Here is a 27,554-nt window from a genome sequence, read left to right on the forward strand (position 1 = left end):
CAGTAAGTGCAAATAATACTACTACAATACAATATGAACTAGGATGGAGCAAGTTATATCTACAATGACATATTAGTAGTGCAATAGTGCAAGGTTAGTGCATTAGATCCATTAACGTGGTGCGTAGATCATATTGCAATTCGTTCCCATCCCTACCTCCCACAAATAAAGTTTTAGCTACTCAATTATGATGCTGGAAGCTCCCTGCTACTGTGCCAGTGAGAATTCTGAATGCTTGTGAAATAATAAAATGCTGTAAGCTGTGCAATAAAACTTGCCGACTGTTTTTACACCAGGCATCTTTGTCATGAAACAATACTGACAGTGCTCAAAAAAAAAAAAAAAAAAAAAAAAGACAAGCAGAAAAAAACAAGCTTTTGAGTTTGGTCTCAACAGGTTTCTCAGCTAGACGTACTTTTAAATGCTTAAAACCTCTCAAACATTCCATGAAGCTTTTCCAAAAAAAACGTACCACCAGTAGGCAATTTTGACTAAAAGCATCCATACAAAACCCAGCCGCTGAAACTATGAACAAAATAACTTGGATCTCCAAAACCAATGTTTTAATTAAATCCTCTGACTGTACATCTCAGGAAATGTTTCCAATAATAAAACTGGTGTAATTTTGTAGTGTGGCATACATAACACATAACTATAATTTTAGCTAAATTAAAATTTATGTCAATTTTGAATGATGGTGACATCAGGGGCTGATTTGTCCAAGAAGACACTGTGGTATGATGTTTAACACATAGGGCATAGAGCCAACAGATACTGGGCTTCCAGCCTAGCTCAACCATCGACACGCTGTGTGTGTGGCCTTGGAGAAGCCACTTGAACCTGTGGCCTAGTGAGCTACTGAGAGGAGAAGCCTAACTCAACTGGAAATCTACTGTTTTTAGTTTTTCATGTGACCATCGCAGAATACGGGGTATGAATGCCCCTCTTATTGCCAGTGCCTAAACCTTAAGAAAAAGCACAGAAGGGATTAGTGTAATTACATATTAGTTTGGTTCTCCACTGGAATGTTATGCAATATCATTTGCATTGTGCTGAACTTCATCATGGGATGTTGTAGTACATACATATGTGCCAAATTGTAAGAAATGTGTGCAAGAAAATAAGAAAACAGTATTGACTCTTCAGAGTATCATTAGTGTTATTTTGCAGAACTGCCCTTATTGATCTAAACGATGGTAAATCTTGTTTAAAGCATGAAAAGGAACCACTTCTGTGAGTCTCTTGTGTATTTTTGTTATTGAAAATTAACAAAATGCCAGGTTCAGTAAAATGTAAATATAAACTGTTGGCTGTATAGACCTGTCACTTGGATGGCTTGGAGGTGACATCAGACCAGGAAATAGATACAGTACTGTGGGATGAAATGCTAATCCGTGTATTTATTATATAAAATAAAAGATTTAAACTAAACAAAAACACTTAACAAACTAAAAGAAACATTGGCCAAAACAAATAATAAACAGAGACAAACAAACACTGATAAACAAGTAGCAATTGTTCATATTTTTTACTCACGTCTCCAATTTTTCAGGAGATCATTCTCTGCCGACCACGTATTCTCACTAGATGTAGTCTGGCAGAGACGAGACGCAAACATCGTCTCTGCCAAACTACATTAAATTACACCAATAAAACAAACACAAAACAGTACATTTAAATAATAAGAATACCACAGAAATACACAAAAAACTAAATATGCACAGGGGCGGAGCGTACCCTACTACAAAACCCCACTGACTGCAAGAGATACACAAAATATCTGTCTTGTTTATTTTTGCATTATTGTTTTTAATAATAATAATTAGTTACTAGTTTCTAGCAACTTATTGAACGCTTAAGGCTAAGAAATGTGTAGCAGTATCATGATGACGGATTTAGCATTAGTATTTACTGTATATAAACCTTCCTGGTTTTGAAAATAACATTGCTTTACTTAACACTCACGTTGGAGGAAAAACTATAGCTTAGCAAGGGACTTCCATGTTTAATTCACACATGCATCATTACAGCTTGCTTTCATTTATTTGTTTTTTAGGGGGAGAAGGTTACAGCTAATGGTACCCCATAACAGTTATACAGTTAAAAGCCAATCAGAATTAAAAGCCATAGTATATCTACATCAATATACATTATTTTTAACACCTATCTTCCCCTAGAATCAACTGAATACATACTAAAAAGCTCTACCACTACCACATCAATAAAAGATTAGATGAAAGCCTCAATGAAATTACACCAGAGTGCCCCTGCTGCTGTTCTGTTGTGTAGAAGCTTTCAGTTTGATAAATACATACTGATGAGGTCATAAATACTTAGGTACACAAGGTTAATGTAGTGTGAAAGACTGAGGGACTCTGCCACCAACCTGCTATATCATAATGATAAAGTGGCTCCTTGCCGTGCAAATGGTGTGCAAGAGTGAGGCAGTCTGTAAAGTGAAATTCTAACTAACTAATGACTTTGCTATCATGCATTATGTTTTTATTTAAAGCAGGCTTTAAAATAAAAAAAATCTCTCTTTGACAGAATTACAGCAGCTGGTTTATATTGCGACGACGAGATAACAAGAAAACTATTCAATACTGGGTGTCCTGGATACCAATCAATAGAAATGAAACGTTCACTAATAATTAATATAGGAAAGAAAAGAGGAACTTCAGTAAAAACAACAACAAAAAAAGCTTTATGTGCACTGTGAAACAATGCAGATTTATAATGCATGCTAAAGGCTTGGGTGAAATGAACTGCTTACTGTCTAAAAGCGAATTCCTTATACTAATACATTATGTAAATGATTTTGTTCCACAGAACAGAAAGTAGCAGTCATTCCTTTAGGAAATTAACAATATTAAAGCGTGGCGCTTTACAGTTATAAATAGATAAAGACAGCCATTGTACCACCAAGAGAATGTAAACCATGACTTTTCCTGCCCTAGTTATTGTGTTATGAACAACACATGTGTAATTAAAAGTTGGAGACAGTGGATTTGGTTAAGTGGCACATACTGGGTTTTTGCCCATCAGTTGAAATAAAATAAATATAACAGATTGAGTTAATGACTCAATCATTTTTTTCTTTAAAGTGTTCCTGAGCAGATAATTGAAACATGATGTTTGCAATGTTTCGCTTTTCTTTCTTTCTTTCTTTTTATTTAATTATCAAAAAGATGAAGCTTTCTCATTTTTACTGACCAAAAACCTTTGAAGAGGCTGAATGATGAATCAGAACTTAAACACAAGTGTCTTTCATAGCCTTAGCTGACTGTTCAATCTCAGCATGGGACTAATCTATTTCAAACCCCACTCAGCAGTGGGTTGTGTCAACACTTTTGTTGTCCAAATATACTTCCCGTGTAGTACATTGAAGCCACTTCACAGGCTCTTCCCTGAGATCACAGGGGCCCTGGCTTTCTTTATGGAGAGGGCTTTGTGTCACTGAGAGGTGTTATTGTGCTTCACAGCTGAGCACAGTACAGGAGCTACATCGATGGGGTTGCAACTGAGATCATAGATAGAGTCGACCTTTACCAAGCCTTAGGTAAACAGAATAGCCATATACAGTTCTAGCAGTTGGCTGAATTGGTTCATATTACAGTTCCATTGTAGGTTTTTAAAAACTGTGATAGTTTGAACCTCCCTGCTTGCTCTAAATAACACAAATCACAAATCAAAAAATAGTTTGTGCATAGACAGTACATGGCCATCAATGGACCACTATTTTTGTAATGGTTGTCCTTGGACAACAAAATGGCTGAATGGTTATTAAATGTCCTGATAAAGCCAAGGTAATTTTAGGCATAACCATTGGTCTCGTTCTACTTTCCATTACAGTACCGAATCATTGGTCACAAATAGTTCTAGTGAGAAACATCAGGGTTTTCTAACAGCAGCTGTACATCAACCATTGACACAAAACAAGTACTTTGTGTCTCTGTGTTGTCTTTTTTTGGAGAAATAAATGATATACCATTTAATAAATAAAACCCCTCTGATCCACATTGAGTTTAGCAATCTGGATTCGACCGATCAGCAAACTGTTCTTCAAATGGTGCCCACGAGGGACTTTTCCTGATGTCCACGTGGTGGAAAATATATACAGCAACAGTCATTTCCTCCATCCTTCACCCCCGTGCACTAAAATATAGACCAGCATATGGAATATTTCTACTTCTGTGGCTGAGTTCAGATTTCAATCCAACAGACAGAGTGCGCGCTATCTACAGTATGCTGCCTCCAGGTCCTGTTCTTTGCTGTTACTGCTGTGGGGATATGACAGTGGCTAGTTATCACTGTGTCAACAATGAATATTTACAATTGTGCCCCTTTTAAATTGTTACGATCAATTTGAGTTAGAGAGGAGGTCACTTTATTTAAACACAGGCTACGACCCAAGCTGTATAATACTAGGTGTTGTTTTCTCTTAAGGGCAACAACAAGACATCCTTGACACTATAGAATTGTTATAACACAGCACCTGAAAAGTTTAAATTTTGTCTCTAACCTGGTAATTAGGTTAATGGTCTAATTAAGGTTTTGGCAGATATATAGTTTAAAAAAAGCAAACAAATAGCTAGCAAAGACATGTCACAGCTAGTCAAATCACACACAATATATCTTTCGTGGGTGTGTCAGTTTTTCACTCTAAATAAAATGTAAAAAAAGAGTTTATATGCCAGTAATTTTGCTGTGGTATTGCGTTTCCCATCATTTTTCTCTAACCACAAGCAATGATCTCATGGATGCATGTCCACAGTAAATGCAGTGTTTTTGAGGATACTAGTCTGTGAATGTGCTGAAACTTTTTTTTTTGCGTATAAGTCACTTTAAGTAGCAGGGTTCCAAAATAAATATAGTTACACGTCCCCACATGTTGCAACAATAAGATAGCTGTAATGTTTCTTTTCATTGTCAAGATCCTGACAACTTTTTACGCTTATAACTTTCAAAGTCTGTTTCAAAGTTATTTTCAAAATGTCCACTGTAGTGCAGTGTAAGGCTTATTGCCCACGTTGTCAAACAGGTAGCACAGTAATAACAATGCATGACGGAACAGAAAAGCCAGAGCACTTGTTGCTTTTTTTTCCCCCTGTACTTCCGGCAGTGATTTAGAGGACAGCTCTCAAACCCCAGTGCACTAGAGTGGCTTAGAAACAGACTCTGACAGGATAGCCAAGGGTTGACGTTCCCAGACCAGACAGCGGACTGAGACAACACAGACAGACACTGTGAAAAGCGCACTGCAGTGCCGTTTTTATTAAACAAAAATAAAATAATTATTTGAACAAAAAACACTGCTCACGGAGCAAAATAAAAGGTTGAACAAAAACAAATCACGAACACTGACACTGATACCAAACAAATACCGTGCTGGTCTGTCCAGCTCGAATAGCAATCGCTTGCTTTGTTTTTACTTCATTTCATTTTCTTTACTTCGTTTTCCTGTACCTCCTCTCTGTACATCCGCCCCCCACCAGCCCCCAGAACAAAAGCTGTAGGTTTTTATACTTGTGACCATCTCCGAATTAACACTAAATGAATCAATTTTGGAGATGGTCACATTCTACACGAGTTTAACCTAATAAAACTAGTTTAACCTAATGTTTATAGCGGGCTGCACAAAACAATAATCTGAGTTTAACCCTTATCTAACATAGGCATATATATATATATATATATATATATATATATATATATATATATATATATATATATATATATAGAAATTCCCTTAGAATTACTGTTAATTTTATTTTGTACTGCACGATACACATCACAAACAAAAATATACAAAACAATTAAAAACAAAGCATTAATACCATATTGTTGCCATATATACCTCATTGCATAATGAAGCAGTTTTTGTTATAGCAAAAGGCAGAGGGCAGTGACGTCACCTCCCTAGCAACAAGCCTCCTATGTTGGAAATGGGTTCTGTGCATTTGAGAAAGGAGAGAAAGACTCATGAAATTAGTTGTACACTTAATCTGATGAGAAGCAAATGCCCTCTGCAGTATGAATTAAAACGGTGTGCTCCTTTTTATGCGAGAAATAAGAAAAAGCGAGTCAACAAAGTTTAAAAAAATATTTACGATATATTCATAGGTGAAATGGAATTAATACACTGGGCCGCAGTCAGATGATAAATGGGCCGTGGGTTGCGTGTCCCTGATCTAGAACAATACCTGTATAGTATTATTTTTAAACTTGACAGTGTGTATGGATCCATAAGCAGATGCTGAATGTTTTAGTTGGATGTTATCCAAGTATTGCTTTAAGCAGGAATGGAAAATGTCTCTAACCTGGTAACTAGGTTAAGGGTCTAATTGAGATTTTGGCAGAATTACATATACAGTGAAAGTATTTGGCTGAAATCCATTGGTCTCTGCCTTTCTTAAGGTTGACTGAAATGCATAACTATTGCCAATTGTTTTGCATCACCTAGAAGTTTAGGACTGAGACATAATAAAATAACTACATGATAAACATAATTTAGATATTTTATTTAAAGTCATGTAATCAAAGAAACTATGAAATGATATCACAGAAGTCTACTGGAAGCCATAATAGTAGTATGGTATTTCATGTTGTATTTCGAAAAGTCACATTTTAAAAATTTTGACAGTTTTCATTAAGTATGAGATATGTATCCCTCAATAGATACTCGTCCTATCTCCAAATACATACTGTATTAAAGATTATTAATGAGCAAAGTATTTCTGCAATGGTTAGAGAAAGAATAGTCACTCTGGTCCAGACTGTCAGTATTGATGAATTTCATTTTTTGGGGTAAAATGACGAACAGATGTCCAACCCAGACATTCTGCTTTGTTTTCTGTCCCAATAATTACAAGGTAGTGAATATATCATGAAAATGCTATAATTATGTACAGTAACATCACTGCAGTAAAATGTAAGGTGTGTTTGTGTGTGGGGGGAATGGGGGGTCTAAGATGCTCCAAAATGGTGACTTTATGTTTGCATTTATTCTGATACCTTGCTCTTAACTTTTAAATAGCTATCCAACACAAACAAACAAACACACACACACACACACACACACACACACACACACAATTAGCTACATTTGGAAAAAACCAGAATCCGTCATAACTAGCAATGGAAAAAAAGAGTAAATCCAGTTTGACAGGCTTGGTGTTGCACATGAGGATGTTTATCTGGCACACTTGGAGGCACTCCCTAGGGCTTTCACTCCAATGCTCGTGTTTATGTACACAGAGAGTCGATGGCAGTCATTTCACTGTTTGCCTTTTAGAACACAGTGTAAGATAATGAGTGGTAAACACTGGTAATTGCCGTGTCCACAGTAAGTGTGGAATTGATGAGGATTGCTGGGCTAATCTCTACCCAGATTCCACTTAAGTATAGTTACCTTTCATCTTCAATCACTTTTTCTTTCTTTCTTTTTATTGCCTGATTGATTTATTTTTTTCTTAGTGGGCGGGAGAGGGGGTCTTTAGTGTGTTTTCTTTTTATAGGCAGTCTGGAGTCAAGATGTCCTCCCATTGCATTGCCACATGTTAATTAGAAAAGTGTGCAATGTGGCCAGGTGTTAATTGATTTATTGATTGTCAATTAGCCCCTGGCCAGATGCTTTAAAAGAACAAATAAATGTTTGTTTAGCAGCAGATAGCGTGTTTAAACCTTTTGTTTTGTTGATAAAGAATAGAAGTATGTGCAATTGCTAAACTGCAGTCTGGCTTGCTACTCTTGTTGGGACAACTACGCCACACTGACCCAACCCAATTTTATATCACCGGCACATGGAAGAGTGACTCCCTGAGGCAATCAAATACAGCAACAGCGGCTGTGGTTTGCCCACAGACTTGAAATTCCATGCAAAATAATAATTGTATATTCAGGTCCAGCTGGACCATGTCAGTACCTGGGGTTAAACAAACAGAAAGAGTAGGAAGGGTAACTCAGTTAAACCACCCTGCTCTTATGCTAATTAGTGCCTATTGATCAGAGCGCAAACAAACAGAACTAGTAACTGAATCAATGAACTGACCTATTATTCTGAGCCTATGCATGGACTATGAACTGAACTCAGTCATTTCAGAGATAGAATGTTCCTGACTTTTGAACATTTTTAGATATGCTGTAATTATGAGTAACTAAACTCAGCTTTGAATAAGCAACAAACAAATGTTGCTCTTAGAAGCAGTTTCAAAGAAGTTAACCAATGCCAGTAATAGTGTACACATACACACTGCTGTGCAAAAGTTTAAGACCTGTTGCATTTTTCTACGTTGATGCATGAGCGGTGCATCAAGTAAAGGCGCTCCACGTGGAGTGCAAGATGCGTTCTATAGCCTGGAGATCGCAGGTTCGAATCCAAGCTATGTCATTGCCGACCGTGACCGGGGGTTCCTAGGGGACGGCGCACAATTGGCCGAGTGCCGCCTGGGTATGCGGGCTTAGGTCAGCAGGACAATCCACGGTTTGCTGCTCACCAGCGAACCCGGTGGCTGACGTGGTGTCTACAGGTCTGCAGTGGAGCCATTCAGATCTGTGTTGTCATTCACCACTGTAGGTCTGGTGGCTTCACTGTGGATCCGCAGTGCGAAAAACGACGGATTGGCAGTGTTTCAGCTTCAATTCCCCGTTGTGAACCGGGATAAAAAAATAATTGGGCATTCCAAATTAGGGAGAAAACTGGGGTAAAAAACCATTGGCAATTACTAAATTTAAAATAAAATTGACTTGCAAAAAGGAAAAACATTGAGTAAAATAGCTTGCGTCACTTGATTTTCAAGGTGCAGCATCAGAAGCATAATCAACAAGTTCAGAGAAACATCATCTGTAATTGACAAACCCAAGACTGGAAGACCCCAAAAACTGTCTAATAAGGATGAGCAATACTTGAAGATAACATCCTTAAGCAATAGAAAGAAGACAAACGTTGAATTGACAACATAACTGGCAGATGGCAGAGATGTTATGGTCTGTTCTTCTTGCTACATGTCCAGCCCACTACCATTCAGTTTTTTCGCTCTTATAATATCATTGCATACTTTTGTTTGCTGTCTTATCCATTCCTTCCTTTTCTTGTCTGTTCTTGTTCTTCCCAGCATGCATCTTTCCATAGTCCATTGAGTCGTTTGTAATTTTTGAGTCATTTTTGCATTGAAGGTCCAGGTTTCGCATCCATAAGTTAACAAATGCAGCATTGGTCGAAGAGTTTCCTCTTGAGGCATAAGGGTAGTTTCCCTTTCAGAACCATGCTTAATCTTCCAAAGGCACTCCAGCCCATTTTTGCTCTTCTGTTGATTTTACACATTTGGTTCTCCGTTGCCGAAACTAACTGTCCTAAGTATACATAGTTATTGACTTCAAGCTTGATCCCATTGACTTCAATTTCCTGTAGAGTGGTATGTTTACTGAACATAACTTCAGTCTTCTTAGACAACAATATACAAGATGTCCCATATACAAGAATGCAAGATCAACAGTAAGATTCCATAAAAACGGAGACAAAATCAAGATTAAAAAAGGAGTCCATCAAGGGGACACAATTTCTCTCAAAACTCTTCACGGTCGGCCTAGAAGACATTTTCAAAACACTGGATTGAGAAAATAAGGGGCTGAACATCAATGCAGCCTACCTGACATCCTCAGAATTATCGTGTGCCCAGAAGAATTACAAACAAGAATACAAGAACTACACGAGGCTAACATCAAAGCGGGTTTGAAAATGAACCTGAAGAAGACTCAAGTCATGTTTCTATATATATAATATATATATATATATATATATATATATATATATATATATATATATATATACACACACACACACACACACACACACACACACACACACACACACACACACACACACACACTGAGTGTACAAAATATTAGGAACACCTGCTCTTTCCATGAAATAGACTGACAAAGTGAATCCAGGTGAAAGCTATGATCCTTTATTGATGTAACCAAACAGTGTAGATGAAGGGGAGACAGGTTAAAGAAGGATTTTTAAGCCTTGACACAATTGAGACATGGATTGTGCATGTGTGCCATTCAGAGGGTAAATGGGCAAGACAAAAGATTTAAGTGCCTTTGAATGGGGTATGATATTAGGTGCCAGGCGCACCAGTTTGAGTGTGTCAAGAACTGGAACGCTGCTGGGTTTTTCACGCTCAACAGTTTCCTGTGTGTATCAAGGATGGTCCACCACCCAAAGGACATCCAGCCAACTGTCGAAAACGTCTCATTGATGAAAGAGGCCAAAGGAGGCTGACACTAATTGTGCAGAGCAACAGACGGGCTACAGCTAGTCAACTGACGATCCAGTACAACATTGGTGCCGAAAGACCCATAAAAGAATTCACAACTCGTCGTACATTGACACAAATGGGGTATGGCAGCCGATGACCTAACAGAGTTGCACTTCTTTCAGCAAAACACAAGAAACTGCGGTTGCAGTGGGGTAAAGAAAGAAAACACTGGACAGTGGAGGATTGGAAAAACATTGCCTGGTCCGTTGAATCACGGTTCCTGCTGTTTCACGTTGATGAGAGGACTAGGGTATAGACAAAACCACATGAGTACATGCATCCATCATGCCGTGTGTCAACAGGCTGGTGGTGGTGGTGTGATGGTGTGGGGTGTGTTTTCATGGCACACGTTGGGCCCCTTGATAAAAGTGGAGCAACGTTTGAATGCCACAGTATATCTGAACATCATTGCCAATCAGGTGTATCTCTTCATGGCAGCAGTGCATCCATCCAGTATAATGCCCAATGCCACAAGGCTGGAATTGTCCAAGAATGGTTCCACGAACATGACAGTGAATTCAGCTTACTGCAGTGGCCTGCCCAGTCACCAGATCTCAATTCAATTGAGCATCTGTGGGAAGAGATGGAACAAGCAATTTGGAAAAGAGATCCACTATCAACCAACTTGACACCACTGTGGGAAGCATTGGAGTCAACATGGGCCAGCATCCTTGTGAAACATTTTCCACACCTGGTAGAATCCATGCCCCGATGAATTGAGGCTGTTCTGACAGCACAAGGGGGTGCAATTCAATATTTGGAAGGTGTTCCTAATGTTTTGTACACTCAGTGTGTGTGTGTGTGTGTGTGTGTGTGTGTAATGTGATATATATAGATAATATATATATATATATATATTATATATATATAATATAAATATATATATATGTTAAAATTTTTAATTTAATTTAAATATCATACATGTATTCAAGTGCACGTAGATGGTGCTTGGGCAGTGGCGCACTGTGATGGTGGGGGGGGGGGGGGGGGGGGGTTGAGCAGGCTATACCCCCCCCCCCCCCAAACGAACCAAAAAAGAGCTCAGCCTTGCTATAATGTTTCTTTCAGCAGGTAATACAGCGTCTGCATTGTTTTGCTGCGCACCAGACTGACAGCTGTGCACTCTCTCAGTCAAAACTGCAGCGTGAGCAGGGGGGCGTGGCTACCAGACTGCGTGTTCTGTGATTGGTTGTTTATGTTCAGTTAATGTGCTAGGCACACTGGACTTGCAGGCAAAAGGACAGAACTGTATGGGGGAGGACGGATTAATAATCATGTCGAGTTCATGAAAATCATGGAAAAGACATGGATTTTTAAAACAGCAATTTTCAGTCCTGGAAAAAGTATTGTAAAAATCATGAAAAAATTGCTTAGTAAAGGTTTGCACTATATGTTGTTTAACCAACCTTTGACTACCATTTTGTTTTTTATGTATTTGTCTGTTTCCTTGGCTGTTTCCGCTGATTTTAATTGTATTTTCTGTGGTTGCTAACTTATTCACCATTGCTTAACCATTGACAGAAAAGTGAGAGGTGTATATATATATATATATATATATATATATATATATATATATATATATATAATATATATATATATGACACACACATATATATAGTATAATATTATATATATATATATATAGCACCCTTTTGACCAGAAGTCAGTAAATTTCTACGCATAAATCATTCAGAAGATGCCAGAAAACAAAAAAAAAAAAAAAAAAACACACAACAACACCCTACACGAACACTGGTTTCACCGAAGTCCGCACTGCACTGTACAGCTGACATTAACAGCAGCGTGTCTGCAACAAGATGCTGGCTAGTTTTGATTTGGAGACTACAAAACAAATATATATTAAATAATATAGGCTAGGTAGTTGTTAGTTTAGTTTGTTTTTACTCAAATGATAACAATTTAGTCAATTGGATAGTAAATTTTTTCTGACTCTGTGACTGTGTTGTTTTTACACTTTTTCCAAGTTACCCTACATCCGTGATATATATATATATATATATATATATTATATATATATATATCTATATATATATATATAATATATATATATATATATATATATATATTTCAAAGTGATTGTAGAAAAGTTTCTTCAAAATCTAGATAATGTTGTCAAATTGAATGCGTCTTTGTCAAATTTGATGTGTCTATAGCAAGGCTTACTGTATTGGTCCTTTGCTTTAATCTAAGATTTCTAAGTACAAAACTGCAGAAATGATTTCAAAGCATTACAAATTACAATAGAGAAAAAAATGACCAGTGACCAGGTAAAAAAGTTAACACTCCTTTAAGAACATTAGTAAAATGGTGTGAAAATATGACTGGTGCAATTTCAGGAACATTTTCAAGTATAAAAATAGCTTGAGACTCGCTAGAGTGCACAGGCACGCCTCTCTTTTGGCTACCCAGTACAAAAAACAAACAGCAAACACACACAAAAAACCATTGGCACATGTGGCAAAGTGGTTTGCAGTGTGCAGGTGTAGTGGTGATGTGATTACAAAACAGAAGACAGACAACAAAGTTCACGGTCCAAACAATATGTTTATTTATAATCATGGTCTGGTGACCACAAAGAATAATCCCAGGCAATACACAGCAATGTGTGTTGCACTGTCTTTAAACAACGGGTTGCAGTCGCGAAATAATAACACACATTTCAAAAGAATAAACACATTGTAACACACACATAAAGACACACACACACGATCACAAGTCCAGAGTGACTGTTAAAGAGCTTGTGGTGAAATACAATTTATTCATGCACTGTTATGAATTGTTGTCTGGGTTTAGTGCTGGCTTTTATCGACAGCTCTAGATCGTGTTAGCTGTCTAATAAGAACAAACAAGAAGATTTTAGACACGACAATAACAAACAAAACACTCACAGTAACTCATAGTACTCCTTTCTCAGGTCAGCTTAACCATAACAAAAGGAACAGATCACCTAACCATGTCCCCTTTTGTACCATCAGCCACGCCCGTTTTGTTAGCGAGTGCAACCGTTTCTCCTCCAATCCGTAGTTACCACATTGCTTTCCCTCTGGAGCGATGACTTGGTGTACTGTAGCTCCGCCCCCTTTCTAGATGGACAACTTCCATCTAACCCTTGGAATGAATTGTCTGATCGTCCAGTCTGGGGCACTCTGTTCCCTTTACACAGCAACTTCACAGGTCGGGAGGGAGATTTATAACCAAGATTTATTCTTTCTCTGTCACAGCACATTACAACTCCCAGCCAGGATAGGAGCTCAACAATAAAGTGTGCAGGGTTCTCTGACCCTCTGCAGTAGGCAGCACTCACTACTGGGCCAGATTCCAAACTTAGCATAGAGGCACAGCAAGTTTCTGGTCGTCAGTCATGCATAAATAGGAAAGTGGAGGGGGGAGGCTGTGAATAAAATCAAAAAAGTGAATTGCATTTTTCTTACCAGGTTTACAAATCAAATCACACATTACACTGTTATAACATTCTGTGCGCCTTTCTTTCTTTTTTTTAAGATGAGTATTAAATTACACAGGTTTGTGTATCCCGGCGCTCTCTTCTCTGCAGATAGAAAGAAGCCTGACTGGATGGCTGCAAATTCCACCATTACTGGTTAAAGGAAGGGTGCTATTCAAGCTGAGAGAGGAGATGAATTGAGAGAGAGAGAGAGAGAGAGAGAGAGAGAGAGAGAGAGAGAGAGAGTTCATTGCACACATCAATTTAGTCAAAAGAACATCACAGTGGGTGCTCAACCATTGCTCACATAATATTGTCAACTTATTCAAATAATGCAAGAAAATCTCAGGATTTCTCGGGAGTGATAGTGTGATTGGTGTGGAGGTGGAGAGTACCTGGGTTTTCTAAAGTACACTTAGCTGTCTGCTAACTGCCATTTTGCTCAAACATATTAAAATACTTTAATGCAGTTCTAAGAGGAGATCTTGTTTAGTTTTGTGCTTAATTCTTATTGGATTGGCTTTGCTTTACATTTTCATTATGTTAATTATGTAGTTATATGCTGTGTTATTTAAATAATGAATGGATTTCTTAACGCTCTAGTGCCCCACACATATTGCCCCCATACTACTACTTTAATAGGAAACGTCACCTTCACTTAAATTCACTCTAACATAAAATTTGTCCTTGTACTGTATAAGAGAATTTTTTTGAATGCCTGCTTTTAGAGTACGCTAACAGTATTTTTGCAAATATCTGATTCTTCCTGTAAGCTTGCCCTTGGCACCTTTGCTAATAAAACATTACCCCAGAAATGCTTCACTTGTGGTGGTGTGTGGTTGTCCTTTTGAAGCACAGGTATGAAACATGATTTTTTTATAGGCTCCTTCACCACCAATGGTTGGCTGCTGGATAAGAAAGTGGGAGGATTGATAGCATTTACGATAAAGGCTCTCTAGCTACCCTCAGAGTAGGTTTATCAACCTAATGCTGTAGAAGCCATCCTTCCTTACTCTGCCTACCAATTTGGCAGAACCCTGCCTTATCTTAAGCAATCATCCAATACAAGGGCAACAAGGCCATTCAGAACCTCTTATCCTGCACTCCAGTTGTATTTATTCCACTGAACCCTTATATATATATATATATATATATTTTTTTGGTTTTAGACTGCCAATCATGGCTAATGGTCCATATGGTCATGGGAGGTAAACACCTCAGTGCTGACATACTGTAGGACCACCAAGTAACACAAGGATGTGTATGACTAATTCCTGGGATATATCGAGGGCACCAAACACGCCTCCACAAGAGCATATGTGATTAATGTAATATGGTTACTGAATTCCAGCATAGGCCAAAACACAAATGCTTTACAAGGTACTGTAACAGTAACCTGGACAATAGTTTTCCTGACTGACAGACTATACAAGAAAACACGACCACACTGTGTGTATGAGATGCAGCTAAACTGTGTATATTTAGAAGATGTGTTTCAGAAATATGTTTGAGCAATCTCTGCCAATAAATGTTTGTGACTAAATGGGTAAACAAAAAAAACAAACAAACAGCCCATCATTGTTAGCGACACCTTGTACGAATCTAGCCCATCTGTTGAATATTTCAGCCTGAATTCTTGTCATATTGTAGCATGCATTTAAATAAGCCATTAGTACAAAAAAGCAGTTTGTTGCCAAAGATGTAGGGAACAGCCTAGTAGGTGGTCCTTGTAAGGCTAAAAAGTATTTGGCAAAATAATAAGTCTAATGTAATTTAATATTAGTTCACTATGATTGTTTAAAAACAGCCCCAAAGAGCAATAAACTGTATAAAATACATGTTAGGTTTCTGCAGAGATGACCTTTTGATGAAGCAGATAAATGACATGTCAGTCCTTGGGCTGTAAGAAGTGAATTTATATCATAATTATAAATATGACCGAGAAAGGCAACAATCAATAGGGCTGTGGAAATGTAATCCCATCATCATCATCATCGTCATCATCATCATTTGTAACTTTGGGAGCTTGTCAACTGGTTATTTCAGAAGAAAGAAAAAAAAAACTCCCCTCACCAGATGGAAAATTGTTGCTCATTATTGTTTATGAGAAGCATAGCAGGCCGAGCTGTTCCTAGTTCTTGCAGCACTTTCACAATGTCCTTGTCAATGAGTTGATGTAAAAGATGAGTCCCTGTGGTTTGTAGTGCACAGGTGTAGAGGTGAGGCAGTGCTTAATAATAATAACAACAGTCCAACAACAGTTCAAGGGTGAAAATGAAGCTTTATTAATTGCTTTGAAATAATAAGACTGACAATACACAACCATGTGTACAAAACCACGGGGTTCAGTCCCGAAATAATAATAAGAAACACCGGCATGATCATCAGTCCAAAAGTGAGTTCTCCAGGTGTAAGTGTTGTTGTAAATGTGTAAACAGTGGTGCAGTGCTTATCAGCAACAGCACGCAGATATTTAGCCATCTACAATGACAAACAAGAACAGTTAAATAGACAGACAATACAACACTAAACACTCACAGTGTTTCGTTACCGGTCATTCTGTAACCATAACAGAGGAACAAGTTGCACTTCTAGAAGACATACTCCTATATATAAAAGCCCTGTGGTCTTGGTGTGTGTGCCACCTACATATCAGCCACATATAGCTGTTTACTAATTTACTACACATTATATTAGAAACTATAGTATACTGTATACCATATTCCTACAAATTTGAGACACCAATTTTTTCTTCTCAAAAATGACCTGTGTCATTTTGAGTAGAGTGATTCCATACAGGCAGCCATTTTCAAGGAAGTGGGAGTCCTTGTCTGGGAGATGTCAAGTATTAAAGAGGACGCAAAAGAATGATTACAAGAAAGTTCTGAAGATTAATTAATGCACACGTTCTTTAATGTCATGGCTTTGAATTTCTTTAAAAGGCTTTGTACAGAATGAGAAAACAAACAGCAGGGCTCTGTCTGAATAATAATCAGAGAGTGAGCAGTCAGTCTTGCTTGAGAAACTCTGAAGTAAAACAGTGAAAGAGATCTGGAGTACTCTACCCATGGGCTCCTATTATATAAGTCACTAACTTCAGATTAATTAACTGCTGTCCACTGTTCTCAAAAACACCCACAATGCTTTCTGAAAAGTGTTATTCAGCTAAACATGATAAATTACATTTTCAGCCCCATAATCCTTAAAATGCATAATTAGATTTATTTAAATGGGTAATTCGTGTTGTTGTGCTGCTTCCCATATGGAACCAATCATTTTTAAAACTGAATTACCACAATACTATTAATCTTAAATATGTTCAGTTAATTATCACAGACATACACAGCAATTGTTTTTAAGCTATTGTGCGTCACTAGGTTTAATGCTGTAGAGAATGACTGCCTTTGTTTTATAGGAAAGATAATACTACTCCACATAATATAGGTAGTGCAAAATGAGTGGTAATCCAGATTTGTGAAACGAGCGTGTACAGTTTTTAGAAAACTGTGAACAAAAATAATTGTAAATCAAACAAATAAGCTAACAATCACTGATGGGCTGCAAGAAACAGGTTGCCTTAATCCTAGGATGTTTATCTTAAATTACAGATTAAGGGTAGGGTCATGAAGAAATCGCCATATCGCTTTTTTGAGGGACAAGGAAAATGTTCAGCATTATGAATTGATCCTAATGATGTAATCAGATTCAAACATAGCATCCAGTTATAATACCAGGAGTTTTTATTTTATTTATTTATACAGGAGATTTACTCATTGAGACCGGGGTCTCATTTACAAGGGGGTCCTTTTAGACAATAAAAAAAATACAAGCAACACAATAAATACATCTGTGATTCAAACAGCAGCTGACAAAAAAGAACAACAAAAATAAGACACATCTATATGTTAATGACTAAAGGAAAAGTAATTGCAAAGTGCTTTAAGCAATTTCCAAATATGATCTTTATAGCCGGAAAACGAGAGATTGTCATTCCCTCTTCATACTGTAAGTCAAAGAGTTCCATATTTTTGGAATCTTAGAGGTGAAAGATAGTTCTCCAAAATGTGTGCACACCCTTGGGATTGCCAAACTAGTAGAATCCTGAGAGCTAAATTATAGCCAGTGTTAGGAGGTACCAAACCTTTAAGGACCTTAAACACAAAACAGTACCAATGAAAAAGCCTACGATGTGTTACTAAAAGCCAACCTAATTTTATATACATATGACAACGGTGTGTCAAAGAGGGACAATCTATAGCAAATCTACAACACAAATTATATATTACATCCAATTTGTGTGACTGCTTGGAAGTAAACCGGTAGATATAGTCTGGGATGGGAAGAACAGTAGCAGTCACTAACTTTAGGAAACCTAATTTAGGTCAATGTATTAATATGTGAAATTAATATAAGAAGAAACTGTCTTAAGTATGTCTCCATGCCATGTAATAAAAACCCAGGACAGATTTCTAATCTTCCTCCTATTAGAACAGCACAGAATTGTAAGTGTCTTCAATACATTTAGTAATACTCTAACTTTAAATAGTTTTTGCTGTACAATATCAAATGCAGTCTGCAGATCCCTCTGTATTGCCTGTATAGAATACTCCTTATCCAGTTACAACATTATCAACATTATATTTACGCTGCTTCATAAATAAAATAAGTGCTTATAAGTGCTCAGTTTGCTAAAGATAAACATCTCTGACGAAACGTAACAAGGTTAATTTGATTTTGCTTCCTATTAAGTTCCATTTACAAATGTTTGGCATGTTGACATTTTCAATCCTTAATCCTATAGTGGATGTCCTCAACTGTTTGTACAGGCAGAATTAAGCAGATTGTAAGAGCAAAAAATTACAACCAAGAGAGAGAGTATGTACGTATATATGACCATGGAGATTTGGCTTTAATAAAAGAAAAAACTCAAAATGGCAGCCCTTTATAGTGACAAATGCACGTGCTCACCTCCTTATCTGTTTGCTTCATAAAAATTGCCATTTACAAGCATGCACAACAAAGCTTACCTGCCTAGTTTCATACAGTGGTGATCCAATTTTGGAATGACAGACTGTGTGACCCTGGGTATCACCTGCTTGTATCACAGTTGTGGCATCCCCTTGCTTTTCTGAAAACTAAACATGCTTCAATGCTCTGCAGAGATTATTATTATTCTTTCTTTTCAGGAGCAAGTATTGGTGATTCATTTGGCTGCTCTTCTTTTAAAAACTGTCTCAAGGTCAGTTCAGCTGCCTCGGTATTAATCCATTCAACTTTAAAGCTGTGTGCATACAGAAAACACACTACAGAAGGAGTGGTGTTTCGGTTGGGTTAAAAAAAAAAAAAAAAAAAGTAATTTTAACAGGATTTAAATGTAGATGCGATCTTTGGTACAGATGCCAAGTCATAACAGAGGACTCAGAAAGGTGAGTGTGCTGTTTCTCTCACAACACTGACCTTCGTCAACTTCCGACCTGAGGCAACCAGAAAGCGAGGGAAAGATTAACATCGAAGGCAGCCGATGGAGATGCCTTTTACTCATATTCCTCTCTGTTTCCTTCTTCTCTTCAGCAGACAGATGATGCAGCACAGACTGAAGGCCAGCAACAGACACAGTCCTCTGAAAACTCAGAAAACAAGACACAGCCCAAGCGGCTCCATGTTTCAAATATCCCCTTCAGATTCAGAGATCCAGACCTCAGGCAGATGTTTGGCGTAAGTACTGTTCCTCCTGCAGCAGTTTAAAGATCTTCAACCCTTTTTTTATATACCATACAGTGTGCACTGTTAGATCAAGCTGCTTTTTAATAGTAACAGAAATTGGCACAATGACTGCTGTAGAACAAAAGAAAAACCAATTTTAAACTGTTTAGTATTGTAATGATAAACTGTAATTGAAAATAAGAGTTTATATTTGCTCTTAAGACACCAAGATTACTACTGTATATATAAAAAAACCCTAAAGAAACAGGGTCATATTTTAATCATTTACTCCAGTCTGTTCAATGTTTATTTATAAGAAAATTAGTGGCAATATAGTATACTCCCCAAATTGCAGATGACATTTTTCTTTATGATAACTTATGAGGACTGTTCCACTGACTACAATGCAATTTAAAACAAAACTAAAATATAAAACTAATGTTATATATAAGCCTGCTATAGCATACTGCAGTATATTACTGTTTAATATAAGGAAGTGTTTCCCTGTTTTGGTCACCAGGTGTGTAATGGTAATATTTCATTAAAGCACTTTAATGCTTAGATACCACAATAATAACTTAATGAAGATTAATCATGTAATTATATGTATGGTTTTTGCTTTGTTTTGTTTTGCTTTCCCTAGTAGTGTCAGTTTACAACAAGTACAATACACTGCCTGTTTGTATGTTTGGCAGATGCTGTCTTGCCATAATCTTCTTTGAGAAATTATTATTTCAAAGAGGTTTAAAGTACATTTTAATTTAACAAAAAAATACACGTTAATTTTGATATACAGTAATTTTTTTTTTTCTTATTTATTTCTTTGCAGCAATTTGGTAAAATATTAGATGTTGAAATTATCTTTAATGAGCGCGGATCGAAGGTAAGCCGTCCATATCTTTACATTGTGCATGCTTCAATATACATGTATCTAATATATTGTAGCGATCTTGATTAACTCAGGCAGGCGCATCACACAGGGCGAGGCAGGCGCGAACCTGCACAAAAGCATAGCGCCGATACCACTGAACAAAAGAGCCGGCTCCTATGCAAGGAGTGTATATCAGGCGTATGTCTTTGTGTGTGATTACGTCACCTGCCAGCCCTGCTGCTGCCTTCCCCCGTTTACGCTACAATATGTTACTGCTGTAAAAAAAAGAAAAACAGGTTACTAAGACAACGTCCTGTTGATCAGTAGCACTTGCAAATAAATAAAATAATGTGTATTAGTGTGCTGTTATTAATGACAAGTGATCATAAGCAGTCTACTGCTTAGTTTAGGCAGTCCAAGTAGACAAGTTCACACCTGTGGAGGGTACTTTACATATTGAACTGCATTTTATGTATAATGCGCTTTAAAATGTGTTGTTTAGTTAGTGATAAAACAAGGTTCTCAATTGGTTAATATCGACAGGGAATATAAATATTTGTATAGATTTTAAAATGGAGTTACATTTGTAAAATTGTTGGCTACTGTTGTTAAATAAAAGTGATAATGATGTTATACAGTGTAGACTGAGTTCCTCAAAGTAATGCCTGGGACATAATTTAAACACAGCAGGGACAGCAGGAGGAGAGCATTGTTTTATAAAAGTGTTCAACATACTGCTGGCCTGGGTATTAATTTGAAGACAGTAGTGTTAGCAACAAGTGAAATGTGAAATGCAAATAATAATATTAGTAATAATATACTGTATACATTGTGGTTTATAAAAGTAAAGAAAAAAGTATGTACTTTGTATTTCTTTATTGATGTATCATTGCTCATATCTTTTATCCATATCATGTTAAGTGAGTTTTTTGTTGTTTTTTTTTTGTTTGTTTTTTTGACAATGGGAGAAATAAACGCTTAGTGGTTAATAAATTATTTTGATTGTTTTGTTATCATAAGTTAAGGCTGAAGTTTGACAAAGAAATCATTGTTAATTTATCCCTAGTGTTGCATGCAAAACATTCTTAGTGGAACCACTACGGCATGATATATTAGATTATGTTGGCATTAAAAGTTCTCAGCATAAGCGATTCTTTTTTTATAAATGTATTTTTTTTTTGTTAGGAACATATTTTTGCATGTGAAATGAGTGGTTCACCTTTCTTTCTCATAATTTCAGCCTCTTTTTTATTTTCTGTATGAAAACACTGTACATTGATTTTAATTCCATGTTATTTTCGTTAGACTTGCTTTCTTCTGTTATGACCTGTTGAAGGTATTTTTGTTGGTTTCCGGGATGTTTTACTTGTTATGTTCTTAGGGGGTCTCTATAACTCAAGTAGAAGATATTGTTCATATCTGTTGCTTATTTATTGCACATCTCAATGCTGTTATAATTTTTTTTTCTAATTTGCATGTTACAGAAAAAAACAAAGCCAGAACAAGAAATGTAAATAAAAATTAAGGAACGAAAAAAAAATATGGTCAATGAATGATTGAATTAATAATGTGCATGTTGTTTTCCCCTTCTCCCGCCTGCATGCAGGGATTTGGTTTCGTAACTTTCGAAAATAGTGCTGATGCGGACAGGGCGAGAGAGAAATTACACGGCACTGTGGTAGAGGGCCGTAAAATAGAGGTGCATGTTACATATATTCCCTTATCATCTTTTTCTCAATGTTTGCTTCATTCCCATTTTGTTGTTTCAGATGCATCATTTGTCTTTTCATGTGTTCCCCTCCCTTCCCCATGTTTTAATTTTAAAAATATATTTAGACTTTTTTTTTTTTTTAAGGGCCTGTATGGAGTTATTTTTTTTATTTTTTAATATAAAATTTCGTTCTTGTTATTATTTGTGTACAAGTTGACTGACCAAAAAAAAAAAAAGGCCTGACATGAAGTTTATGATTTTCCTAGATGACTGAATATTTTTTAACATTTTTTTTTTTAAATGGGTGCAGTAAATTCCGAATTAAAAAATTGTGTAATTATCTAAGAAACAAATATGGTTTTATTATTGCAAGGTTGATGAGGGATATACAGTGGCCTCAAAAAAATAGATCAATAATTAAATAAATACATATAATAACAAATAAAATGATTGAATTAGTAAGAAATGCATTTAGGATGTATTTTCTGCTAAGCTCAATAGGCCAAAGTATGTGGCACTTTGGGCTTCATGAGAGTAAAATAATGTATTGGCTTGAATCTGATTTTTACATACACTCATTTTTCATTAAATTTTTTTTAAAAATTCTGCCACCACTGATTCCCAATCAACACTGTCTTTATTAAAAAAAAAAAAGAAAAAAGAAATAATAATATTTCTATAATAATTCCGATATTAAGTGCTGTAGTCTTTGAGTAAGATGTTGCATATTTTGCCTTTTCATTTTCCCCCTTTTCAACGATAGCACATAGGGCCCTCACCAAACTCTCAGTAACCATGGTAACTGTATACATACACATGCTGGCGATGGTGCCCGATGGTAAGTGGAGAAGTCCATCTGCCGTTTCACGTATTAAGCGCTGATACCACGTGAATTCTTTTGACTTGATGTTTAGTTTCTTGATGCTATTTTACATTGGTACGCCTGTACTTGAGTGTACGTTTTTAGCAGCCTGAGAGGCACTGATTGGATTGAATTGACTCGTGCACATCTTACTCAGATTGTTAACTCCATATTGTGTTAAATAATGCACCCTCTTTTTATCCTTTGTTAGCTGTGGTTCAAGCTTGAATGATATTTTTTTTTTTAATTCTTGCGATGAAACTAAGGCTCCTGTGCCTAGTGTTGAATGCTAAGTGTTGCTTTTTTCCAATGGTATTTTTATTCTCAAGAGTTATGTTGCACTCTGCTAAACTTGTTTGTCCCTTTTTTTACATTTTCTTTGTCTTGTACCTTGTCTATCTTCCCCTTTTCCACTGCATGTTCCTTCATATATGAATAGATCATTTTTATTTAGTTTTTTCTAGTTTTTGAAAATTGTGAATACTTAAAATGCATGCTTTAAACTGTTTAAAACAAATATATGCAGTTATTTTTTTATTTTGATTTTTATGTCTTCTTTAAAATTGATACATGATTGCTTTTTTAAATGCTCTGTATCTGATTATGAAAGTAAACATAATGATAAATAGTTTGTAATTTTTTAATGCATTAGAGCTATTTCTTTAAATACAAATACATTGTTTTGTACGCATATTAATGTAAGGTTAATGCATGGATTTTGATGAGAATACATTTTAAAATTAATAATGCCTACAGTTTCCACTGTAATGTTTTCTAAAATCATCGTCTTTGTGCTTAGGTTAATAATGCCACAGCCCGAGTAATGACAAACAAAAAGCCTATCAACCCTTATGCAAATGGTAAGTACTTAATGTTCGTCTGTATTTAAAAAATGTGTCAATATCTGTATTATTTAACAGTGATCATTATAGTTTGAGTGGCAGTATTTAGATCAGCTACTGTTTAGATAAATAAACTACAAAAAATGCAGAGCCACTGCATATTACAACAGTGGAAACAATGTTGTTTACAACAGTCTAATAAACATACAGTTTGAGAAGACACTTTGAGAATTAGTGTTGGAATCCTATATTGATTTTCTTGTAAGACATTCAGTACATGTTTACAGTGTGAGAGTATCTATTGATGGTGGCAGTCTTTTTAGTGCAGAGGTCGCGCGCTTGCCCTCCATTGGAACAGTAACTGGACTTGTAATGGCAAGGATTGACAGCTCTGGAGCTGGATTTAAAGGAAATCAATGTGAAGCATCCTTGTTTAGAAATGCCACATATATAGTGGTTTTATAGCATCACTTTCTTGGCTTTTAGAGATCAACAATTGCTTGTTCCATCAGTTTAACCGATAGCTGGAGACTGCCCAATTTTAAGGAGGCCCAATTCCTTGTGTCTTTCCTGTAGCTTCAGAAATTAAAAGGTATATAAGAATGATAACTCGTCTGTTTTTTGATACCTGGGTACTGATTATACTGCTGTATTAATACTGCTTTGAAATTGAAATTTGAACTGTTTGTTCAACAGATAGTAAACACAGGGGGCTTGGCACAGTTCTGTGCCATACAGTGGTACAGAACTCTGATATTCAAAGTAGAATGAAAACCCAATGCATAGGTCAATTGAGGATGAACATGGTCTGAAAGGAAGATTTAAAATCTCTCTTATACCAAGTCATTCTAAAAGGACCTGTTTACAGAAGTTCAAATACTGTTTATAATAGTGCATGTTTCTTTCATTTGCAAATAGTATCTCAATGTATTAAAAGCCATTAATTAAGATCAGCACAGAACTCTTCTACTAAACTGGTACAGACAGATTGGGAGCACTTTTTGTCAAAGTGCTCTTGCCTTTATAAACTGTAGCCCTGTCAATAAGAAATTCCATTCCATCTAGGGCTTACGTTTTGAGTGTTTCCTAACTCCAAAAGCATATCGTACTGTTTATAAAACTCCTACACAGATAATATAAGTGTGTAAACTTTAAGTCAAAGGACACTGGCAACTTTGCATCTTTTCAGATAGAGAAAGTCTGAGCGTCTATGCATTCATTCAATTTCAGCCACTAGACTTGTCCATAAATCTTTTTTTTTTTAAACCTCGCTCATTGCCAGTGTATGAGAGCTCATTAGTTTGAAGGTACAAAAGTGCAGCGTGAGCAGTCATAGTTCTAATAAATTGCCAGATTACAATGTTCTGGAACCAGCACAGTTACATAGTGACGTCCAATAATTAAACCAGTTATCATGACCCGAAAAAGTCATATTCAAATACAGAGATCATTGTAGAAAATGGCTGACAGAAGTCCCCTTGTGTGACATAAATGAGGTACTGTCAGTTATTAAAGGATGAGGCTTGCATACCATGATAGTGTGGTGCATAATAAACCGTGCAAATTGAAACCATGAGTGGGTCGGGACACCGTTTATAATAAAACAAAACTTAATGCACTGTCACAGGTTTTTATAGGTGTCACATTGTAGGGATCAGATTTGTTTGAATTAACTCTCGCTCTCTCATCTCTGCATTTGCAGCTGCATCATCACAATATTAAGATCATTTAGAGTTATTGACATGAAATATGACAGCTAAAGTAAACAATGCAAATGGGAATAATATATATATATATATATATATATATATATATATATATATATATATATATATATATATATATATATATGCACGTGTGTTATGCACACACAATGTGTAACTGCAGGGGACTTCTAAGATGAAACATTGAATGTATAATACAATGTTAATAGCTTTTCATGAGCTTTGTGTGGGTGGGCTGGCAATGTCTGTCACATGCATATGCATGCACACACCAAAAGGCTTGTCTTTAAGAAATATCAGAATGTTCTATATAAAGATGGCCTATTTGTGTAATATTGTGCAAACTGTCTGAAGAACAGTAATGAAGACACCTTTACTCCATGGCATACAATGCCAGTCTTGCAGTGTTGTAGGAATCATGCATCTCCAGAACCAATTTTTAGCACATTCCTAACAATGAATTAAACACAGTGACCTATGCGTTTGTGTGAATGATAGAGAGCAGAAATGTAACTTTTTTATTTTAGTTTAGGAGTCAATTTATTGTACCTCTTTTGCTTCTGCCTCCTCCAGCAATATGGTTTCTGAAAAGACCCCTCATGGCTGAGTGTGAGAAGGGGATGTGAAGCCCATTAGTGAATCATTGTGCACTAAAACCATCTTCCCCACCTCACTTCCCCATAATCAGCCTTAGGGAGTCTTGCTGGATTAGTTGGTAAACATTTGCAAATATGAATAATTATCTTAACAATAGAGGATTATACAGTTTAAAAAAATAATAGAATAGTAAATGGGTAAGAAATTAAATTGTAGAATTTAAAAGTGCAGATTTTGTAACAAAAGCAAATGCCTATCCTCATGGCAATAGATAGTGACCACAGAGAGACTGGCTTGTTTTGCTCTCCTCTCCGTCTCCAGCCAAGATAAAGTAACTCATCAGCCTTCAGACTGCAGGACGTCAGTTCCCATCACACATGATTAACCCGCGCAGTTATTGGCTGGCACATGGCTCATAGACAAGATAAAGTAAAGTTTAATTGCCGTTATTTCCATGATAAATGCAACGGTGGCTGCCACGGTGCTGGAAAGTTAGACGATGCAGCCATGAGAAAAAGGAAGTGGAGTGCAGATGAAAAATGAGATAACCTTTTAGCAGCGAGCATCGACCAACATCTCTGTGGATTGTTCATGGACAAATTGAGAGGCCATTAGTGAAACTTAAAGTCTGAGGGAGATCTGTCAGCCCCCCCCCCCACCCCACACTACACCCTTTTGCTTCAGTGTAGGCTTTGAAACAGCGGTGAGACAGTCTGTTTGAGAAATGCACCACCTAAATGAGATCCGTGGCCTCTTTTTCCAAATGCCATAATCAGTTCTTGTGACATTCGTCAGGCTGTATAAGGCATTTTACAAATTACAACATTAACTTTTTTATTTGCATATTTATCTTATTTGTACTTATATGAAAGTACATCCCTTAGCGTCTGCCAGGCTTCCAGCAACTAGAGCTGTCCTATTTCTCCATACAACATAAACATGGGCTTCCACTGCAATAAAATGATCATTTTTACATGCCTGTCTGTCTTCTTACACACCTTTATCTGCAGAAACATTTAAGGTTATTTGAGTTTAAATAAACTGCATATCATATATATATATATATATATATATATATATATATATATATATATATATATATATATATATATATATATATATATATATATATACAGTAATAATGATTTTAATATTAATTATAGGACAGAATGTGCTGTATTTATTTTTTGTTGTAATGTCCAAATCGTTGGACAGTTAGTTTAACAGATGGGTGTTTAACAGAGTTAAGTTTAATGCAACTTGCTTTTTCTTCCTAGGCTGGAAGTTGAATCCAGTGGTGGGTGCAGTGTACAGCCCAGAATTCTATGCAGGTAAATGGAGTTGTCAATATTCCTATATTTTTAAATGGCTTAAATAAATAGATAAATAAATAACTATAAAATACTGCCTATATTTTTGGAAATGGTTAATTTAGGAAGAGGCAGGTCCTTTCTCC

The 27,554-nt window shown here is 36.4% G+C and overlaps 1 protein-coding gene across 22 annotated transcripts in view; it reads left to right on the top strand.

The window, feature by feature from the left end:
* LOC121330646 (RNA binding protein fox-1 homolog 1-like) overlaps positions 1 to 27,554 on the top strand; it is an 879,666-nt gene that overhangs the window by 807,513 nt on the left and 44,599 nt on the right. For 20 of the 22 annotated variants that reach the window (XR_005951881.1, XM_041277313.1, XM_041277305.1 and 17 more), the window contains 5 exons: positions 19,360 to 19,503; positions 20,321 to 20,374; positions 21,969 to 22,061; positions 23,735 to 23,795; positions 27,376 to 27,429. Coding sequence is in view for 21 of the 22 variants with exons in the window: in XM_041277313.1 (XP_041133247.1) it covers positions 19,360 to 19,503; positions 20,321 to 20,374; positions 21,969 to 22,061; positions 23,735 to 23,795; positions 27,376 to 27,429 (406 nt within the window). In the remaining variant the exon portion in view is untranslated. The remainder of the gene's footprint in view (positions 1 to 19,359; positions 19,504 to 20,320; positions 20,375 to 21,968; positions 22,062 to 23,734; positions 23,796 to 27,375; positions 27,430 to 27,554) is intronic. The other 2 variants (XM_041277302.1, XM_041277312.1) reach the window with 2 other exon arrangements.

This window comes from Polyodon spathula, chromosome 18 (assembly GCF_017654505.1).
Source record: "Polyodon spathula isolate WHYD16114869_AA chromosome 18, ASM1765450v1, whole genome shotgun sequence".
In the NCBI taxonomy this organism is placed as follows: domain Eukaryota; kingdom Metazoa; phylum Chordata; class Actinopteri; order Acipenseriformes; family Polyodontidae; genus Polyodon; species Polyodon spathula.